The 21,208-nt window shown below is 54.1% G+C and overlaps 1 protein-coding gene across 2 annotated transcripts in view; it reads right to left on the bottom strand.

The window, feature by feature from the left end:
• FAM20A (FAM20A golgi associated secretory pathway pseudokinase) overlaps positions 1 to 20,432 on the bottom strand; it is a 43,884-nt gene extending 23,452 nt beyond the window's left edge. The window contains exon 1 of one of the 2 annotated variants that reach the window (XM_069542249.1): positions 19,668 to 20,432. In XM_069542249.1, the coding sequence (XP_069398350.1) occupies positions 19,668 to 20,026 (359 nt within the window). In that variant the 5' untranslated portion in view covers positions 20,027 to 20,432. The remainder of the gene's footprint in view (positions 1 to 19,667) is intronic. The other variant, XM_069542250.1, reaches the window with a different exon arrangement.
• Between the last annotated feature and the right edge of the window lie 776 nt (positions 20,433 to 21,208).

The raw sequence follows: 21,208 nt of genomic DNA, 5'->3' as shown, positions 1-21,208 counted from the left end.
AACCTCGTTCTTTCTAAAAGCTGATATTCCACTGTATAAACGACATCTTCGCTACCCATTCATCCGTGGATGGACACCTAGGTTGTTACCATGTTGTCAACAGACCTTGCTGACTTTGGATGGCCCATCACAATGAGCTGGATGCTATGGCAAGCCTGGAGGGACATTCCTGGAGCTGGGACTCTGGCCTCAGCGAGAAACCTGTGTCTCTACCCAAGCAACAACTTCCAGACCTATCGCCGAAGGTGACAGTAGATTGGACACCCTGGAGAAGATGGCAGGGTGATCTTTGTTCTGAGGGATCCCCCGGAGTCGAGGCAGGGGACTAGCAGGTAACTTCCAGCTGGGCCAAGCTTCCCAGATTCTGGTCCTGGGCCCAGAGCTAAGCCCTGAAGTGACCAGCAAGCATCACTTGCTCCATGCAAGTGAAACTGGCAAGAGTTGCAAAGCGTAACCTCTCAGGGAGAGGCTCAGTTACACGGACAGTCAAGGCTCTGAGAAGTCCTGCGGTCAGGCCTCCTGTGCAGGGGGCACTTCCTAAACCTTTCCTTTCTGAGCACAGGAGAGCATGCCCTGGATTCTGCGTGGGCACGACGGACTTTGAGAAACATCAAACTTAACGCTGAGCCCTCACTCTCACCCCAGTGTGACCATTTACAGAGCGGAGGGCCCAGGCTGAGAACGAAACGTTCCCATAGGATCCCGCCTCTGTGGTGTAGACCTGAGGTTCTCGACTAGGGGCAACTGCACCCCTCATGGGTGGCACCCCTGAGAGACGTCTTGGCATCACAGCTGGTGGAGGCAGTGCTGACGGACGCTGCCAAACATCCTGCAATGCATTCTCCTATTTTATTCACTTTTCTGTTGAGCCCAGCAAGACAGAACATCATCTTCCGCAAATGTCAGCAGTGCTGAGGCTGAGAAGCCCTGGCCTGGAGCCACAGAATCATGAGCAAACGAAGCACTTAATCCTCTGATAATGACCTGAAAATTGCTATGATGGGCTCTGGACTCTGAGAAACTCAAGATTTTCCATACGCAGCCTAAAAGCCTTCCTCAGGCTCTGCTACCCTCCCCCCGTACACTCTGCACAGCAAAAATTTAAATATTATTTTATTGTTTAAAAAAAGACAAACGTGAGTCAGCAGTTGTCTAGCTGTCAGGCTTGTACCAACCCAACAAGCATGTGGATAAAACAGCAACACACATACTCGCAAAGGATGCAACGTTGGATCTTGGCCTTTTTCGTCCTCTGACTGTGAGACCTAAAATAAACAAATAAATGTTTCTCTCTCTCCCCCTCACACACACGATAAACAAATGACGCTGACATTGGATGGCTATTTCACCATTTTCCCAAGGGCAGAAAACAGAACTTTAAGTCTAAAGGCAGTGTTCAGAGTGAACTAAGGAAAAAGAAGAGCCTTAAAAGCCCAAACGCTGGATCCTTCAATGAACAAACGGTGACCCAAATACACTCGTTTTCAAAAGTGTTTGAACTTGGCCTTACCGCCTGTCACCCAGGCCTTGGCTGCCCCAGTAGAGAGGGATCTTAATTAGGGGGTTCTGGCCGGGGGGGGGGGAGTCGCATAATTCCATGGTTGGCAGGCAGATTTCCCAGCAGCTTCCCTGCAGGTTAAATTCTCCCCAGCCCTTGGCCTGTGCACTGTACTGATTTGCATGTATTATTTTTCCGTCTGATTTCCCCACGGAGAGGATAATTGGTCTCTCTTCCTCCTCAGCACGAGAAGTGACCTGTGGGGGAGGGTGACCTGCTGAGAAATGACTGTGATTTCTGTTCTGGTGGAATTTCACCCACCCCTGTTCCAAGAAGGTGGCGGACTCTGTGTTTCCTTGTCTTCTCCTTGTTGTTGTTCAGTCCCAAGTTGTGTCTCGTTCTTTGCGACCTTAGCCAGCCAGGCTCCTCTGTGCATGGGATTCTCCAGGCAGGAATCCTGGCGTGGGTTGCCGTACCTTCCTCCAGGGGATCTTCCCAACCCAGGAACCGAACCCGAGTCTCCTGTGTCTCCTGCATTGGCAGGCGGGTCTTTACCACTAGCGCCACCTGGGAAGCCCCAGCTTTTGAAGGTTCTGGCCAGGAAGTGACATAGCTCATTTCCGCCCACAGGCTGGGCTGGAAGTTGGCCCACGGGCCTCCCCGCTCCCAGCCACGAGGAGGCTGGGACCCACTCGGGGGCATGTGGATTCTGGGGCTTCTGCCCCCAGCCCTGGGTGCTTGTTTAGCATCGGAGGCATCACTTTATTTAATGCTCTTATACCTGCATTTCTGAAATGGATTTTGGGGTTTTCCCCTGCATTCTCTTATTCTAGCTCCCCGAAGTCCTGGGACCAAACTACATTTCTCCAAACTACACAGGAGGAGATGGAGGTCCGCACGGGTAAGCGGACGACACAGTCAGTGAAAAGGCAGAGACTGACACCACGGTTCTGAGCCGAGACCTCCCTGCTCTTCCACAGAGGCCGCACAGACCGTGAGGCTTTGCAAGGAATCCTGAGGCTGTGAGGGCTTCTCAGGTGGTGCGGTGGTAAAGAACCCGCCTTCCAATGCTGGATAGATAAGAGTTCTGGGTTCGATCCCTGGGCCGGGAAGATCCCCTGGAGGAGAAAATGGCAGCCCGCTCCAGTATTCTGGGAAATGCCGTGGACAGAGGAGCCTGGCGGGCTACAGTCCAAGGGGTCGCAAAGAGCTGGACAGGACTGAGCACGCACACACACACGTTGAGAATGTTGATGGGAACTTCTTAAACATCAGGGTGGTGGTGGAAACACTGAATCCGCTGGTCTGTTTTCTGTTGAGAAAGTAATAACTGTATCAAGATTTCAGTGAGATTTTGCTAACTGGGCTGATTTCCCAACACAAACCCCTTCCTTTCTGGTTGAAATACAGTCATTTTCTCCCTGGAAGCGGTGCCGCAATAGACCTGGCCCGTCCTGACCTCCCGGAGTCACAGCTCAGGCTTGGGGCGCTCAGAGGCTGGGCCAGGCGGGGAACCACGAGGACCTCGGTCACGAGAACAGAAATTGGGAGGAAGAAGAGCAGCAACCCTGACGGGGCCCAGAGGCCTGGATGAGAGGAAGGAGCTCGCTCCCCCTCGCCTCACTCTTAGAGGCGCCCAGTGCTGCCTGAAGAGGAGTGCAACCTCGACGGGGCCCAGAGGCCTGGATGAGAGGCAGGAGCTCGCTCCCCTCACCCCGTTCTTAGAGGCGCCCAGTGCCGCCTGAAGAGGAGTGCAACCTCGACGGGGCCCAGAGGCCTGGATGAGAAGGAGCTCGCTCCCCTCGCCCCGTTCTTAGAGGCGCCCAGTGCCGCCTGAAGCACGTGGCGGGTGTTACTCACGGTTGTTGCTCAGTTGCTCAGTCGTGCCCGACTCTCTGCGCCCCCATGACTGCACGCAGCATGCCAGGCCTCCCTGTCCTTCACCATCTCCCGGAGTCTGCTCAAACCCATGCCCGTCGAGTTGGTGATGCCATCCAACCATCCCATCCTCTGTCGCCCCCTTCTCCTCCTGCCTTCAGTCTTTCCCAGCATCTGGGTCTTTTCCAATGAGTCAGCTCTTCGCATCAGATGGCCAGAGTACTGGAGCTTCAGCTTCAGCATCGGTCCTTTTGTCAAGCACTGTCTGAAGCAATCTGCAACTGTTACTCATGGACTCCTCCCAGAAACTCCTCGTAAGGTCAGTGTGACTGTTACTACATCCACCCTAAAGAAATGGGACCCGGATGAAGGCCGCACAGGTGAGCTCTCCAAGGTCGCCCAGCTAAGAAACGGCAGACCTGTGCTGAGACTCCAGGCTGGAGTCAGAATGCGGGCAAGAGATTCCAGTAACGCTTTCACCCTCGATTATAAAAACAAAGACGTTACAGTATAACCATACAAAGCAGGTCTACGGTGTATAAGGGCGGACGAGTTCGGCTCTTTCCATAGCTTTTGCTGCTTACTGACAACCTCCTCTCTCGCAGGACGGCACAGGATCTCTGCTTCCAGAGCAGAGAGCTGGACGCGGTGCTGGCCATCCTGCCTCTGGGACCCTGACCGCTGCCCACCAGTGCACTCCGGTGGCATCTCAGCTTTGTCTCCAGGACCCGACCTGAGACACGAGGCAAAGTTGGCACCGCTGGTGCACCACTGCCTTTGACGTCTGGGCTCCGGTGAGACCCAGCTTGTCTGGGCGGCCGTCCTCACGTGAAGATGGGATACCAGTGCCTCTCATGGCAGGCAGTTCTGAGGGTTCAATGTGACGGTCCGTGGGGTGGGGCCAGCCCTGCACCCGTGCAGAATGGATGTCAGCCACTGTCAATCCCACCAGCTCAAGGTCAGAGGGAAAGGTCCCCAGCGAGGCAAGAGCAGCCTGCTGAACTGGCTTGATAAATGCTTTGTGAAAAAAAGAGAAGAGGAAAAGGAGGATTTCTGCCAAGTCAGTGAGAAACATCAGCTAATGGCTTTCCCCAGGTGTGTGTGTACATGTGTGTGTGCACTTGTGCAAGCACGTGTGTGTGCATGTGTGCGCGTATGTGTACATGTGTGCATGTGTGCACACGTGTGTGCATATGTGTGTACGTGTGCACTGTACACGCTCATGTGTACGTGTGCATGCATGTACGTGTGCATCCGTGTACATGTGTGTGCATGTGTGTGGGGGGCATATAATTTCTGGAGTTGTTCTTTCAGTTGCTCAGTCATGTCTGACTCTGTGACCCCATGGACTGTAGCCCACCAGGGTCCTCTGACCACAGGATTCTCCAGACAAGAATACTGGAGTGGGTTGCCATTTCCTTCTCCAGGCGATCCTCCTGACCCAGGGATCGAACCCGCGTCTCCGGCATTGGCAGGCGGGTTCTTCACTACTGAGCACCAGGGAAGCCCTGTAATTTATGGGGCAGGCAGACTAATTGCAGATGCCCCAGTCTGTGTTTTCCCCCTCTGCAAGCTCTAGATATCACAGTGGCCACGGAGAGATGAACATGCATATTTTCTCTCTGGAAGCAGCAGCGGAGGCTGAGGCAGGCCAGGGCTGGGCTGGAAGCTCCGGGGTTTTTTCCTGGCATCTGGGGAACGCAGATCCTGCTTCCTGCGTCTCATGCACCCAAGCAGGCATTAAATGAATATGGTTGGCTGTTGATGGAAATCAAATCACCCACATGGAACGCAGGGCAATAACCAGCTAGTGGTGCTTTACCTGCTGCTGGCTTGGCGGCGGGAGCCAGTGCCCTGTGCCTTACCCTGGAGACGTCACTCTGCCCCCGTACCCGCTGGGTGAGGTCTGCGGCCCACTGTACGGAGCAGGAAACTGAGAAAACGAGCCTCAGGTCTCCCAGTGCTTAGGTAGCAGAGTCAGGATTTAAACCCAGAGCTGCCCAACCACAAGGCTCTGGGGTTCTCATGTGTTCACTCATTCTTTGCCATTCAGTTGCCAAGTCGTGTCCGACTCTTTGTGACCCCATGGACTGCAGTGCGCCAGGCTTCCCTGTCCATCGCCATCCTCCAGAGTTTGCCCAAATTTATGCCCATTGAGTCGGTGATGCCATCCGACCATCTCATCCTCTGTCGTCCCCTTCTCCTCCTGCCCTCAATCTTTCCCAGCATCAGGGTCCTTTCTAATGAGTTGGCTCTTTACATCAGGTGGCCAGAGTATTGGAGTTTCAGCTTCAGCATCAGTCCTTCCAATGAATATTCAGGACTGATCTCCTTTAAGGTGGACTGGTTGGATCTCCTTGCAGTCCAGGGGACTCTCAAGAGTCTCCTCCAGCACCACAGTTCAAAAGCATCAGTTCACCAGTGCTCTGCCTTCTTCACTCATTTTCAAGCGATTATCAAGCACCTGCTGTGCACAAGCAGCATTTTAGACTCTGGGGTCACGTGGCCAAGAAGCAAGCAAACATCCAGCCTTCTGCCTGTTTCCCGTGGCAGCCCTAACAAGCAACTCAGACTTGGGAGCTTTGCGGACACGCGTTCTTGGAGTTCTGGAGCCAAGAGTTTGAGATCGCGGTGTCAGCAGGGCTGTGTTCCTTCCGGGAGGACCCGCTCTTTGCTTCTTCCAGCTCCGGTGGCTGCTGACAATCCTTGGCTTGTGGCCACGTCCCTCCAGCCTCTGCCTTCTTGGTCCCAACATCTCCTTTCCTGTGTCTAAGCTCACTCTGTTTTTCTCTTGCAAGGACACATGCCGTGCGATTCAGGGCCACCACGCACTCCAGGTGGGTCTCTTCAAGACGCTGAAGCACATCAGCAAAGATATTTTCTTTTCCAAAGAAGATAACAGTGTTCTGGGGATCAGGGTGTGGTTAAATCCACTCAGTTCAACACGTCCTTGAGAAGCTGACAGTCCAGTGAGGGTGTACCCGAAGCATGCCAGTAAGTGAGAGGCCAGTACGTCGTGACGAAAGCCCTGGTGAAAGAGGCCGGGCCTCTCTTTGGCTTGGAGGAACAGGACAGATTCTCCGAGTGGGCAGCTCTGCAGGCTGTCCTGAAGGACAGGAGTCAGCTGACCACCTCCAGTGGCACCCAGGCTTCTGGCCTTGTTCACCTGCTCGCTTATTTACACTTTAAAGAGTAAATAACATTATGGGGTGTGTTAGGCACAGCAACCTACTCCCCCATTGCCCAGACAGTGAGAACGAAGCATTGTCACAGATGCAGATAAAGTGATTTTAAACATCACAAATCACAAGCGGCCTAAACAGAGCGCTAGCTCAGTTCCTGCCAAAAAGAAGGGCTGCAGATCAATTGCTGTAAATCCAAGCCCATCATTTTTGGCCGACCTCCCTTGACCCTTTGACGGATTTACAGCCCACAGCAGAACAGAACGCCACCTCATCCAGTTACCTGGATTTCCGAGTTTAACCTGGAGGGGCCCCTGGTAAGTTACACTGCTCAAATTAAGCATCCGACGGTCGCTTTATTGATGGATTTTTAATACCTAAGGTGAGCACTTGCGTGTCGTCTATTCTGGTGTTTTTCCAGCCAAACATTGTGCAGTCACATTCCGCAGCACACGGGTTTCACGTGCGGACCTCCCGTTGGCTCGTGCGTCACAGCAGACCCAGGAGAACCAGCCGAGGAGGCCCCAGGCTGTCCCGGTAGTCTGGCCCCTGTCTGGGCTCTGTGGCTTGAGGCTGGTGGCTTGACTTCCCTCGCCCATCCCGTTTGACTCTGAGACCTTCATAAAGAGCCTTTGTTCCCACATCCAAGTTCAGTTAATTAGCAGATTTACTTCCCTGTCCCAAATGAAAACCCTGACGACCACATTCCAGGCACCGCCAGGAGAATCATCCTAAATGCACTGCTGCTCAACGCCTATCAGAAGCTCTGGCAGAGAGAGCAAGATCTGCTGTGTAGATGGTACAGTGCTCTTTTGTGTAAACAGTAAAACAATCCTTTAAAAAAATGAAAGTAAAATGGCAACTGCATGGCCTTCCTAGGCATCATGAGATGTGCGTGACTACAGCAGGCTTCATGGGGCTTCCCCTAAACACATGTCCATGACCTAACCTTCAGGTGGTGCTAGTGATTAAGAATCTGCCTGCCAATGCAGGACCCACAGGAGACAGGGGTTCAAGCCCTGGGCCAGGAAGATCCCCTGGAGAAGAAAATGGCAACCCCCTTCAGTATTCTTGCCTGGGGAATCCCAAGGACGGAGGAGCCTGTGGGCTACAGTCCACGGGGTTTCAAAGAGTCAGACATGACTGAATGCTCGTGCCTATCCTATCCCTAACCTCTGAAACCTGTGACAGTGACCTTATTTGGAAAATAAGGGCTGGGAGCAGCTGGCCTCTCCCCAGCCAATTCTTTTGGATCTGCTATGGCAGAGGTAAGTGAAGTTCTTGAGATGAGACTGTCTTGGATTATCCAGGTGAGTCCTGAGTCCATGACCTGAGTGCTTATAGGAGAGAGACACATGGAAGAGAGAGTCCCTTGGACAGCAAGGAGGTCGAAGCAGTCAACCCCAAAGGAAATCAACCCTGAACGTTCATTTGAAGGAATGATTCTGAAGCTGAAGCTCCAATACTTTGGCCACCTGATGTGAAGAGATGACTCACTGGAAAAGACTGTGATGCTGGGAAAGATTGAGAGCAGGAGGAACAGGGAGCCACAGAGGGTGAGACGGTTGGATGGCATCCCCGACTCAGCGGACATGAGTTTGACCAAACTCTGGGAGATGGTGGAGGACAAGGAAGCCAGGTGTGCTGCAGTCCACGGGGGTCACTGGGGGGACATGACTGGGTGGCTGAACAACAACAGCCTGAGTTCACAACCTGCGTCCTTGTAGGAGAGCGACACGGAAGCAGGGACAGACACAGAGGTGAAAGGAGAGGCGAGGTGATCAGGGACGCAGGGGCTGGAGTGATGCACGCAGGCATGAAGCTGGGAGAAGCAGAACGGATTCCCCCATAGACCCTCCCGGGAGCCTGCTACCCTGCCCACACCTTGGTTTCAGAACACAGACTCCAGAATTGTGAAAGAATACGTTTACATTGTTCCAAGCAACCAACAGTGACTTAAACAAGGGCAATTTGCTACGGTAGCCCTGGGAGACGAATACTGTGACTGAATTCCCTTTTTAGACCTTGCTCAGGAAATGCCAAGAGATCCGATGGTTCAGTGTGCATAAACAGCTGGGTGTGCTCTTTCTCATATTCTGTCAAAATTACCTTGAAGCACACGTTTTCAAAATGCAAACTGAAGCAATCAGTTTCAGAACCTGCGAAGCACCTCCAGAAACCCTGGAAGTTCATGAGCAAACTTGGAAAGCGCTTGTCCAGCGTTTTCCCTCAGACAGAAGGGATCCTGGTTGAAGGTGAGCAGAGCTCGGAAAACAGGACTGCTGGAGCTTCCAGAAGAACCACAGACTCACCCTCTTCATGTTAGAAAGGAGGCAAGTGCTTCCCTAGGGACTGACACAAGGCATCATGGGTCCCAGTGGAGTTCTGGGAGAAAGACACATGAGTTCACATCCGCTCCTTCTTTGGGCTCCTATAAAGAGAGCACGGTTGATTTAAGGGAAAGTCCAAATTAATAAAGATTCCTATCCTCTTGCAGGAATTCTAATGGTTGGTGTAAAAGATTTGCACAATCGGAACTAGTGAACAAATTTGCTTTAAAAATGTCTTACTGGGCTTTCCGAATGGCTCAGTGGTAGAGAATCTGCCTGCCAACGCAGGAGACATGGGCCCTATCGCTGATCCGGGAAGAGCCCACGTGCTGCGGAGCAACTGAGCCGCTGCCCCACAGCTGAGCCTGCGCTCTGGAGCCCGCCAGCCGCAACTAGCGAAGCCCTCGCACCCCAGAGCCAGTGCTCCGCGGTGACAAGAGAAGCCTCCACGGCAAAAGCCACCGTAGTGAGAAGCCCCACACTGCAACGAGGGAGTAGGTCCCGATCGCCACAGCTGGATAAAAGCCAGAGCAGCAGCAAACACGTAGCGCAGCCGAAAGTAAACAAATAAAAATGGAAAAGGTCTTATTAAGACTCCAGAACGGTGGCTACCAGAGTCAGAAACTGCAGCAGGCACAATTTGAGACAATGTCTACCATCACGCCCGTCACAGAAGTTCTTCCAGGTCACTTGAGGTCTGAGCAGCAAGTCTGGTTTGGGGGAACTGTTCTTCCCACACTGAGCCACGTGGCTTGAAGAGAGCATGAGTAGAGAGTTTCCAATGACTCCACCTCCCCAGAGCCAGTGATTGGTTGAAGCGCCTGCATCTCCTCAGAACTGGACCAATCATAACCCTCTAGAGCCTGGCGTATTCCCAGGTCTGGCCAATCAGCGACTTTGCCCAGGATATTTCTTTTTGGAAATCCGAGAAGCCCTTTTCTCTCTCTCGGGTCCCAGTGCTCTTGGGGCTGGGAACCTGCAGAGGGGATTAAGGCAGGCAGAAGGACTAAGCGACAGAGAGTAGAGATAGCTGACCTCACCGAGCTTTGCTTACTTGATTCTCCACTTTTAACTGCTTGCATTGGTTGGAGTCGGATTTCTGTCGCTTGACATCAAAGTATCTTGAAGAGAGTAGGCAGCACGTTGCAAATATCATGTACTATTTCCTAAGAAAATAAACGTAGCCACAGAATGCAAAGTATGCGTAAAATGTAATGGAAATATAGACCTCATCAGCTGAACTGGGTAGGATCCAATGATCCTGGTTTAAAAAACAACGCTGCAATGAAGTGGTGGTGAATCGGGGCTTGACTTGGTGATGGAATTGTAGCTGGTCAGTCTGACTTCCTCCAGAATCTCTGAGTGCCCGGAGAAGCGCAGGAGGCAGAAATAAGCAGCTGCTGGTGGTGCAGGATTCAGAGTTAAAACAAAACACGAGCTGGGCTGTGAGTGAAGATAAATACACTTTCCCGACAAAGTCGCTACTCGGCCACTGATGAAACTGAGCCAGAAATAGAAAGATGCCTGTTATCCTGCTGCGCAGCACAGGGGACTCTGCTCAGTGTTTTGTGGCAGCCTGGATGGGAGGGGAGTTTGGGGGAGAAGGGATGCATGCGTATGTGTGGCTGAGTCCCTTCGCTGTCCACCTGAAACTATCACAATATTGTTAATCACCTATATTCCAGTATAAAATAAAAATCCCACTTAAATGGATGAAACTCGGATGACAATCTGTCCCTCCACACAGACTCCGTTGTGGTGAGCATCACGAGAAATGAGCTTACCACGGCCCACGCGCTTGACCCGGGTAGAGACAGCTGAAGGCCAGGGTGCCACCTGAGAGCTGAACTCGGCTTCCCAGGGCTGAACAGCTTTGCTTTTTCTTCTGCCAGCAGAACGCTTTTCTCACCCACCCACCTCGCCCAGGTTTCCTGAAACCCCGCCTCTTCCGGGGCCGTCTCACTTTCGTTGGCCAGCTCTTCCGTTCATTTGCCCCCGTGCCAAGTCGTTCGGTTTCGCTCTACTCTCCACATTTTGCTGAATTTTCTTACAGGTTCTTGGCTTCTTAGCAATCAGAGTCCTCCACCATTTTCTATCCCCTGTGGCTGTCCAAATGTATCGGGTTTGTTACGAGAAAATCCAATAAAACAGGCCCTTCTCTGGGCCCTAGCTTTGGGTCTTGCTCAAGAGGAGAGACGCTGGCCGGCTTCAGGTCTTGATTTCCAAGGTCGGCCTCCAGGGACTCACACTCCCGGATCCCGGTGTCTCCAGGGCACTCAGACTCAGGGTTGTGTTGATTTCACATTTCCACCGTAGGACATCCGGCCAAGTGACAGGCCATAAAAAGAACTAGGCCTTTTTTTTTTTTTTTTTCCATACTGTGGTTTTCATTAGTCCTGTGTGTGTGTGCGCGCCTGCCTATAATAACAGGTACTCAGATGCTCTGGCTCCTGGAACTTCTGCTCCATCCAGGCTGCAGCTGTTTGGAATGGTGTCCCCCCCCTTGGCTTTGAGCCATGCGAAAGCCGACTTCAGCAGAACCCTCAGGTTCTTAGCAGTGTCTGGTTTAACAGATGATCTCGGGGAAGACACAGGTCGGCACCTATGGAGGGGTGAGCGGGGAGTGCTTTTGGCTAAGTCAGGGTCCCTCCGTGGTTCCCGCTTTTTTAAATGCCTGACTTCTTGGCTGCTCTTTCCTCAGAAAATGCAGGAAGCTGAGGAAATTCTCTCTTCTTGGCAAACAGCACCTTCTCAACTTTCTTCCAGGGCTTAAAAAAAATTTTTTTTTTGGAAGTTGATTTTATTTATGCTACTGCAATAGAGAGAGCACCCCTGGTCTAAATGCCAGGATGTCTCAGTAGGAGGGTTTCACCTGAGACTTTCAAAGGAGAAAGAGGCAGGTTATAGGTGGGATGACTTGTTTTTGTTCAAGATTGTTTTTGTTCAAGGCTTTCATCCCCAGCAGGGGCTACAAGGATGTTGAGTAACAGCCCCCAAGTCCTGAGGTCGTCTGTTCCCAATTATTTGTTCCACAGATATTCACTCTGGCTCTCCCGTAGGGAAAACCACAGAACAGATGTACTCCTGCGACCACGTGCAGGCTGGGGGCTTCTCACGCCAGGCGCGAGGGCCATTCGTGCTCATGCGACAGCTGCCGTGAGGCTGCACAGTCGTGACAGCTTCCTGCTGCTGTAGGGGAGGATGCACCCCATCGGGGAGGGTAGGGGAGAATGCGCCCCATCGGGGAGGGGCCAGCGTGGGGGGAGGTGGCCGGAAACGCCTTTCCCAGAGAGGAGAAACGAGGACCTGGAGCTTCCAAGGATGCAGCGGGCTGGAGCTGATGGTGAGACCACGTGGATCTTGGCCCCTCGGGGTGCCAAGCCCGTCTGAAGTTTGCCAGCTACCTGACATAAGAAGGCAAGTGGCAACCAGCTTCCCATCCCCAGTTTCCTCCAGAAAACGAAGTCAACGGCACTGCTGCCTTTGTTTTCTATGCCAAGGAGCAAATTACCACCACCCTGGTGGCCTTACGCAACACCCGCTGACCGGTCAGGGTTCCTGCTCAGCGTGACTGAGTGCCCAGCGCAGGCTCCACAAGGCTGAGGTCGAGCTGTCCGCCAGGCTGAGTGCTCATCTTGGGACTCTGCAGGCCAAGGTTCCAGCTCAGCGTGGCTGAGTGCCCAGCGCAGGCTTCACAAGGCTGAGGTCGAGCTGTCCGCCAGGCTGAGTGCTCATCCGGGGACTCTGCGGGAGGCTCTGCTGCCATGTTTGTTAGAAGAATTCATCTCCTGGTGGTTGTGCAACCGACGGCCCTGTTTCCTGGCTGGCTGTCAGCTGGGGCCCAGCTTAGGTCCTGAAGGTTACTGTCTCTCTTGCCACAGCCCCCTCCCCCCCTGGCCCCATCTGCAAGTCAGCAGAGGCACTTCCAGCCCTTAATCGACTTCCTCTTCTTTGATTAGCTGGAGAAAACTCTGCCTTCAAAGGGCTCATGTGATCAGGTCCAACGTAGCCAGGTCAACATTGCCAGCATTCACTGGATCATAGAGAAAGCAAGGGGGTTTCAGAAAAACATCTATTGCTGCTTCACTGACTACGCTAAAGCCTTTGTGTGGATCCCAATAAACTGCGGGAAATTCTTCAAGAGATGGGAATACCAGACCACCTTACCTGCCTCCTGACAAACCTGTATGCAGGTCAAGAAGCGACAGTTAGAACTGGACATGGAACAACAGACTGGTTTCAAATCAGGAAAGGAGTACGTCAAGGCTGTATATTGTCACCGTGCTTCTTTAACTTACATGCAGACTACATCATGTGAAATACCAGGCTGGATGAAGCACAAGCTGGAATCAAGATTGCTGGGAGAAATATCAATAACCTCAGATATGCAGATAACACCACCGTTATGGCAGAAAGTGAAGAGGAACTAAAGAGCCTCTTGATGAGGGTGAAATAAGAGAGTGAAAAAGCTGACTTAAAACTCAAGATTCAAAAACCTGAGGTCACGGCATCCAGTCCCATCACTTCATGGCAAATAGATGGGGGAAAAGTGGGAACAGTGACAGATTTTATTTTCTTAGACTCCAAAATCACTGTGGACAGGGACTATAGTCATTAAATTAAAAGAAGCTTACTCCTTGGAAGGAAAGTTATGACAAACCTAGACAGGGTATTAAAAAGCAAAGATATCACTTTGCCCACAAAGGTCCATCTAGTCAAGGTTGTGGTTTTTCCAGTGGTCATGTAAGGATGTAAGAGTTGGACCATAAAGAAGGCTGAGCACTAAAGAATTGATGCTTTCTAATTGTGGTGCTGGAGAAGACTCTTGAGAGTCCCTTGGACTGCAAGGAGATCCAACCAGTCCATCCTAAAGGAAATCAGTCCTGGGTGTTCATTGGAAGGACTGATGTTGAAGCTGAAACTCCAATATTTTCACCACCTGATGGGAAGAGCTGCCTCATTGGAAAAGACCCTGTTACTGGGAAAGATTGAGGGCAGGAAGAGAAGGGGACGACAGAGAATGAGATGGTTGGATGGCATCACCGACTCAGTGGATGTGAATTTGAGCAAACTCTGGAAATGGTGAGGGACAGAGGAGCCTGGTGAGCAGCAGTCCATGGGGTCCTGAAGAGACGGATACGATGTAGCGACTGAACCAGAGAGGGTGACCTTGGGATAGGGAGATTACCCAGATATTAAGGACAAAGGACAGCAAATATCTGGGTAATCTCCCTATCCCAAGGTTACCCTCTCTGGGAGAGAGGTTTAGTTACATCTGTAAAATCCCTTTCCTGCAGGGCCTGGTTGCACTGGATTGAGCAAGGAGGCTTGTGTACACCAGGGCCGGGCCTCCAGGGACACGTCTCGGAATCATACACCTTCTTCCCAAGAAATCGTGAGGCCTGAGTTAGCAGGTGTATTTCAAGTACCTGGCAGCTATCATGCCTGTCTCGGGCAGGATTTGCATGCAGAGAACTGGCCAGCCCTTCTCGCAGATGGACGAGGACTTGGCTGGGGGTGAAGGAGGCGGGGTGGCAGCTGTTGGGACCAGCAGAGGAGTCGATGAGCGCCTTCCGGCTCTCGGCCGAAGGGCTTCTTTCGGATGACGCTGGAGACAGGCCGTGCGGGTCTGCCTTGCGTGGTGCCCTCCCCGGTTTGGGTCTTTGCCACGCTGACCACAGTGAGGACTGGGCTTTGGGATGAGGCAACAGGAAGCTGGCCCAGCCCTCTCCGAAACCATCTGCTTGGAGCTCTTGGCTCTGACAAGAGTGGGGAGATTTCCTCCAGCTGAAAGTCCAGGGACTCAGAAACCACTGACGTCATAGCTTTCCCCCAACCAGCCCAGCAAGGCTCTAACTGGGAGAGAAGAGAAACGGACGCCCAGACTCCCACCCCCTCTGCTAACCACACGCAGGTGGTGGCCAAGGGCCCCTTTCAGACCCGTTCTCAGCCTGGCGTCACTGGCGGAAGAACCAGCAGGGGGTGCTGGCCTTGCTGACTCTGGGCAAAAGATGGACAGCAGTGTCTCTGAGCTGGGCCCTGGGCTTCTATCCAAGGCTCTGTAGGGGAGCTGCCCGTTCTCAGTAACCCTGCTCTCCAAGTGATCTGGGCAAGCGTGAGATCAGTAGGAAAGAGGCAAAAGAAGAGGTGAGAAGAGACTTTATTTTTCCTCGCCCAGATGCACGGTGGGAAGCAGCTTTCCCTCCGCCGATTCCTAGGCCAGACGGTTCTGGTGTCTGGCTGAACTCTTTCTCGTCTCGTCTGGCTCTCTCCCTGCTCGCCTATCACTGCTCCGGCTTCTGGAGCTTCTCAAAGCTTCTCCTACGAAAACTGGGGCCAGTTTACTCCCCTCGAACGCCTGTCATTTTCGCAGAGCTGCAGTGTGTCTTTGCTGTGACTTTCAAAGAGAGTCTCGGGCCAGACTTTCTTCAGTGAGAGCAAGTACGCAGGAGGAGGGAGACAAGGCATCTGATGGCGGGAAGAGCACAGACAGGCGCAGTCGGTAACTGCAGGAAAACAGAACCTTCTTGATCCTGGAGGAGGAGGTCCAGAGAGAAAAGCAGAGAGAAGAGGATTTGTGTCTGTGTTGTAGCTGCTGGAGTTTTTACACCAGGGAGGCATGACCCCATTTGACCTTGACTGTAAGAACCAGTGTTACAGAGGAACCGACCAAAAATATGTGGGCGCAGGGCCAAGCCAAGCTGACTGGCTTTGACAAGTCAAAGGACAGATGTGGTCTGGCTTGGGCGGCTTCTGGGAGGGGGCGAAACCCGGAGCTCAGCCTCAAAGCTGTGAGGGTAGTGGTGCCGTGAACCTGGGCTCCAGGTATGTGCTGCCCTTTATCACTGCTTTGACAGGAAAAGGCGGAGAAGGCGATGGCACCTGACTCCAGTACTCTTGCCTGGAAAATCCTATGGACGGAGCAGCCTGATGGGCTGCAGTCCATGGGGTCGTGAAGAGTCGGACACGACTGAGTGACTTCCCTTTCACTTTTCACTTTCTTGCACTGGAGAAGGAAATGGCAACCCCCTCCAGTGTTTTTGCCTGGAGAATCTCAGGGACAGGGGAGTCTGGTGGGCTGCTGTCTCTGGGGTCACACAGAGTCGGACACGACTGAAGCGACTTAGCAGCAGCAGCAGCAGCAGCTTGTTGGTTTAAGGTCTGAAATACTGACGACCGCATTTCCCCGGCTCCCCATGGCCCCCTGGCTCCCCGTGCCCCTCGCGTCCTCACGCCCATCGAGGGCTGGTGCTGGACCACTGGCAGGATCAGCGGCCGACGATGTGACAGGAACATTGTCCCAGATTACTTTTTCAACTTGGATTGTGCCTCACTGTGGTGTTGGAGAAGACTCTTGAGAGTCCCTTGGGCTGCAAGGAGATCCAACCAGTCCATCCTAAAGGAAATCAGTCCTGAATATTCATTGGAAGGACTGATGCTGAAGCTGAAACTCCAATACTTCGGCCACCTGATGCGAAGAGCTGACTCATTAGAAAAGACCCTGATGCTGGGAAAGATTGAAGGCAGGAGGAGATGGGGAAGACAGAGGATGAGATGGTTGGACGGCATCACCAACTCTATGGACATGGGTTTGGGTGGACTCCGGGAATTGGTGATGGACAGGGAGGCCTGGTGTGCTGCAGTCCATGGGGTCGCAAAGAGTCGGACATGACTGAGCGACTGAACTGAACTGAACTGTGCCTCACTTAGTTACATTTTGAGGGGGAAAGAGAGGAAGGGAAGGGAGGACGGCATTTAAGGAGGTCTGCAAGGAAGCTTCAAGTCAGCACGGGGATCGCCCACCCGACCCACGACGTGCCTTTCGCATTGCTTCAACTTAACTAGATACTGACATCCCATGAATGAATATTGATCGAGGACCTGAAACATGCAAGTGTGTAAGCTCCATCTTCCACTGAAATAACGGGATGTGCTGGGAGGCGGCGGGTAAGATGGGACATACCCTAACTCTGGTCACAGGCTCAAGTTATAGGAACGTACCTCTGATTTCACGCATTACTCGCTAGGCGCTGGTTAGGAGAATCAGTCAGGCAGACCTAATGGGCTCATCCGAGCACGTGGCGGGGAGGCTGATTTGGCTACTTGTTACCTGCACTTCTCCAGGTGAGGCAGCTGGTTTGCTGCCACAGTTATTTTGGAAAGCAGTCAATGGTAAGTGACCATCGGCACGATGGCATCCACATACGTGTGCAGAGCTCTGGGTTTTCAGTACTGGCTGGATAGCGGCTGCAGGCAAGGGAAGGGGCGTGGGCTTGTGTGTGCGAGAGTGAGGCGGCCGGCATGGTCCCTCCCTGCTTCCCTCCTCTGCTGTTTGTTCTCGCCATTGGCACCGAAGCCTGCAGCGCTCGCTGGCCCTACGCATCACAGCAGGTACGTTCATGTGTCCTCATGTCGATGGGGCACCGACTCACGTAAGGTAGCGGTGGCTGTCTCTCCTAGCGGGACTCTGAGTGCGATGCAGACGCACCCTGGCTAGTGAGTCTCCCACGTTCCATTGATGATCATTATCTTTTGTTAAAAATTCTTCTACATCATGGTTTTATTTATTTATTTATTTATTTATTGGCCACACTATGCGGCACGTGGGATCTTACTTCCCTGATCAGGGATTGAACCTGGGCCCCCTGCATTGCAAGCTCAGAGTCCTAACCACTGGACCGCCAGGGAAGTCCCCCACAGTCCACTTCTGGCCTGATGAGGTGCTAGTTACTCAGCTGTGTCCGACTCTTTGCAAGCTCATGGACTAGCCCGCCAGGCTCCTCTGTCCATGGGATTCTCCAGACAGGAACACGGGAGTGGGTTGCTGTTCCTTTCTCCAGGGAATCTTCCCGATGCAGGGATCGAACTCGGGTCTCTGCACTGCAGGCGGATTCATTACCAGCTTAGCCACCAGGGAAGCCCCGATATGCACCACACGAGCCGGAATATGATTATTAACACCCTTGCCTAGACGCTTACCGTGCACTCTGCGTGAAGCTTCTCTGCCTCTAGGGTCCAGTTTCAACACTTGGAAGAACAGCTCCCCCTCCTGTTACAGCCCACAAACCTCATCTGAGCTCTCATGGATTAAGAGGAAGTCATGGGCTTCCCTGGTGGCTCAGCTGCCGCAGCACAGGAGACCTGGTTGGATTCGTAGGTTGGGAAGATCCCTTGGAGAAGGGATAGGATACCCACTGCAGTATTCTGGCCTGGAGAATTCCATGGACTCTACACTCACAAAGACTCGGACACGACTAAGCGACTTTCACTTCACTAATGAGTCAATATCACAACTGTTCACATTCAACTGACCACACAAACCCATCCCGTTGCCTCCAAGTACAGCGAAGGCCCCAGCCCCCACCCATCCACTGTTAAACGGCCAAGATCACTCCTAAGCAGCAAACGAGGTATTCTGACACGTAATAACACAGAAGTCAAGCTCAGAATGGTCTGTAGGACAGACTGGTGAGAAAGAGTCTTGCTTTTCTGCCAAAATACTCCTCCGACTCTCCTTAAGGACCAAAGTAACACAGAGAATTTAAGGCCACAGCTGTGGAAGAAGTGGATGCTGATCAACACTGACACGGCGCAGTCTCCCGCGTCCCCCAGATCCTCAGCTGACGTGTCGATCATTCTCCAAGGGCATAATTTAGTTTTTCCCTGATCCTCACGTGGTTGATGAAATAAAGGTGATATAGAAAATGACAGCGTCTGAGAAGCAATCTCAAGCCGCCTTTCCACTGCGTTCAATTAGCAAGAGAACCACTTCCTAATATAAAATTATCAGCCATAGAATCGCAATCGAAACGCACTGTAGCGACTGCAGCTGATAACTCTCATTTTTTCTCTTTTTACTTTCCAAAGGCCCCCTCCACCCCTGGCCACTCTCAGCACTATAGAATGATGAGCAAACAGGTTTTACTTGGACAAGCACTGAATTTCCAGAGACTTTCGTTTGCCCATCCTCTGGGGGGCCCATAAAACCAGCGAAGAGGACTCATTTGGAAATCTCTCGTGTTAAGAAAAGTGATGAATGTGTCCAAAAGTGAGCTGAGTTATCCTCAGACCAGTCCATACTCAACCAGAGTCCTAACTCCTCCAAGGCCTCTGTCATCTCGGAACTGACCATCCCAGCTTCTCCAACACCCTCCCTCCCCACCCCTTCACACACACACAAAATCCTTCTTGATATTACCCTACATATGTTTGGCATTTCCCCCTCTATATTTAGTCTTGGATATAAAAAAATTTCCAGGTAGTCTATGAAAGCATGGAGCCTCAGCTCCAAGTGAGCCAAACCCCCACAATAATAAAACTGCTTGTAGGTTATAACACTCAGGAGAAAGGGGCAAGCCACGCTTTAAACTTAACAGAATGGCAACCACTTAGGGAAACTGTCTTTCTGGTCCGCTGACCTCTCCTGATCTCTGACCAGGGGCAAGGGAATAAACAAGAGGGGAGAGCGGGGTTTCCGGGAGTATCCCTGGTTTCTGGAAGGCGCCCAGGTCTCGAGCTAAGGGCTGGGTGCAGAGAAGCGCTGGAGTTGCTCTGTTTGGAAACCTCATCCTGGAAAACTGAGATCCCACATCAGGAGCGGGAGAAAGAGCGAGGAGATGGCTCGGGAACGGAAGGGGCCCGGGGTGAACCCCGGGGGCTCAGGAGCGGGTGTGGGAGCATCTCCAGGCGCGCTACTACTGCCTGCAAACTTCTCGCCCCGAGATGGGCGCGGGCGCAGCGCGGGGCGCGCGGCGAGGCCGGGTGCCCGGCGGGGCTCACCTGTTCCAGCGGGCCACCTTCCTCCGGTAATAGCGCAGCGCCTCCGGCCCGGCCAGCAGCGAGTCTTCGGGCCCCAGGAGCGGCGGCTCCTCCGGCTCGTTGTACAGCGGGTGCGAAAAGAGGGCCCGCAGCTTGGAGCCGGGATCGCCGCCGCCGCCCGGCTCGACCCGCCGCGGGGCCGAGGGGGCCGGGGCTGGGGCCGGGGAGGCGGCACGGCGGGCGCACGGGCAGCCGAGCGGGCGCTCCCGGTGCTGCAGGCGGCGCCGCACGCGGGGCCCGAGGTGGAAGTAGAGGTCGGCGGCCAGCAGCGCGCCCAGCAGCAGCAGGGTCAGCAGGCGGTCCCGGCGCAGCCCGGGCATGGCCCCGCCGGGTGCGCGCGGAGGCGCCCGAGCCCCGGGGCCGGACGCGCCGCGCGCGCAGAGCCCCCTCCGAGGGGGTCGCCCTTGAAGTCGCCGCCCGGGCGCAGAGCGCGCGGGCTGGGGCGGCGGCCCCTCTCCGCGCCCAGTGGCCCCCGGGGGCCGGTGTCCCCGGGCCCCTGCTTCTCACACCCTCTGCGCCCCGGGAGCCGCGGCAGGTGGAGGGTCGGGGCGCCGGGGCGCGGGGACGGGCGGCGCTCGCCTCCCGGCGGCGGCGGCGGAGGGCGGGCGCGGAGCGCGGGGCGTCTCTCGGGAGGATGCGGTCGCTCCGGCTCCTCCGGCGGGCGGCGGGGACGCCAGTGCCCCCGGCTCTTCGGGCCGAGCTGGTGTGCGCGCCCGGCCCCCGGGGGAGGGGTGACGCCGCCGCCCCCGCCCACTGCCGCTGGCACCTGCCCCCGGCGCCGCCCGCCCGCCCGCCGACTCCGGGCCCTCTTCCGGCCGTGCCCGGCCACCTGGTCGCCCGGCCGCCGCGCCGGCCTCTCGCCCGGGACGCGCGGGCCCCGCTCGGGGCTCAGCCAGGCGCTTGACCGGGCTCCGAAGCTGCGCGCGAGAGACCTTCGATTTTCGTGTTTATTTCCTAGAAACAAGACAGCTCCCTGAAAGCCTTTCCCCTTAAGATCTGCCAGGTGTGCGTGCGTGCGTGTGTGTGTGTGTGTGTGTGTGTGTGTCCCTTTCGCTGTCTGCGTCTTCCCGCAGAGCCCCGTCCAGATCCAGAATGACCGGCGCTTGGCGCGTAGTAGGCGCTCAGGGAACAGCCGAGCTCAGCCAGGGAAAAAGTTTGACCTTTGAAAAGAAGGCGCCGGTTCTACCTAGAGTCTTGCCGACTTCCTGCCTGGATGCAGCGCGGTTCCCCGGTGTGCCCGCGTTTACGGAGCGGGAACGTGTCCTCCCGCGAAGGAGAGGGCCCTCCCGCTGACCCCACTCCGAACTTCGTGCTCAGCTGGGTGCGAAAGCGGGTCTGCCCAAATGAATCACTGAAGGACCGTGTTAGGCTTTCCCCTGGTATCCTGTGAGGTCATTCACACCCCTTCCCAGCCCTTTTCCCTTTGAGGAAGACGGAGGGCGAGGTGGTTGCCCGGCCCTGAACTCCTGGCTCCTCCGTTTAATGAGCTGGTGGGATGGAGA

Source organism: Ovis canadensis, chromosome 11 (genome assembly GCF_042477335.2).
Source record: "Ovis canadensis isolate MfBH-ARS-UI-01 breed Bighorn chromosome 11, ARS-UI_OviCan_v2, whole genome shotgun sequence".
Lineage (NCBI taxonomy): Eukaryota > Metazoa > Chordata > Mammalia > Artiodactyla > Bovidae > Ovis > Ovis canadensis.
This window is presented reverse-complemented; position numbering and strand designations above follow the sequence as displayed.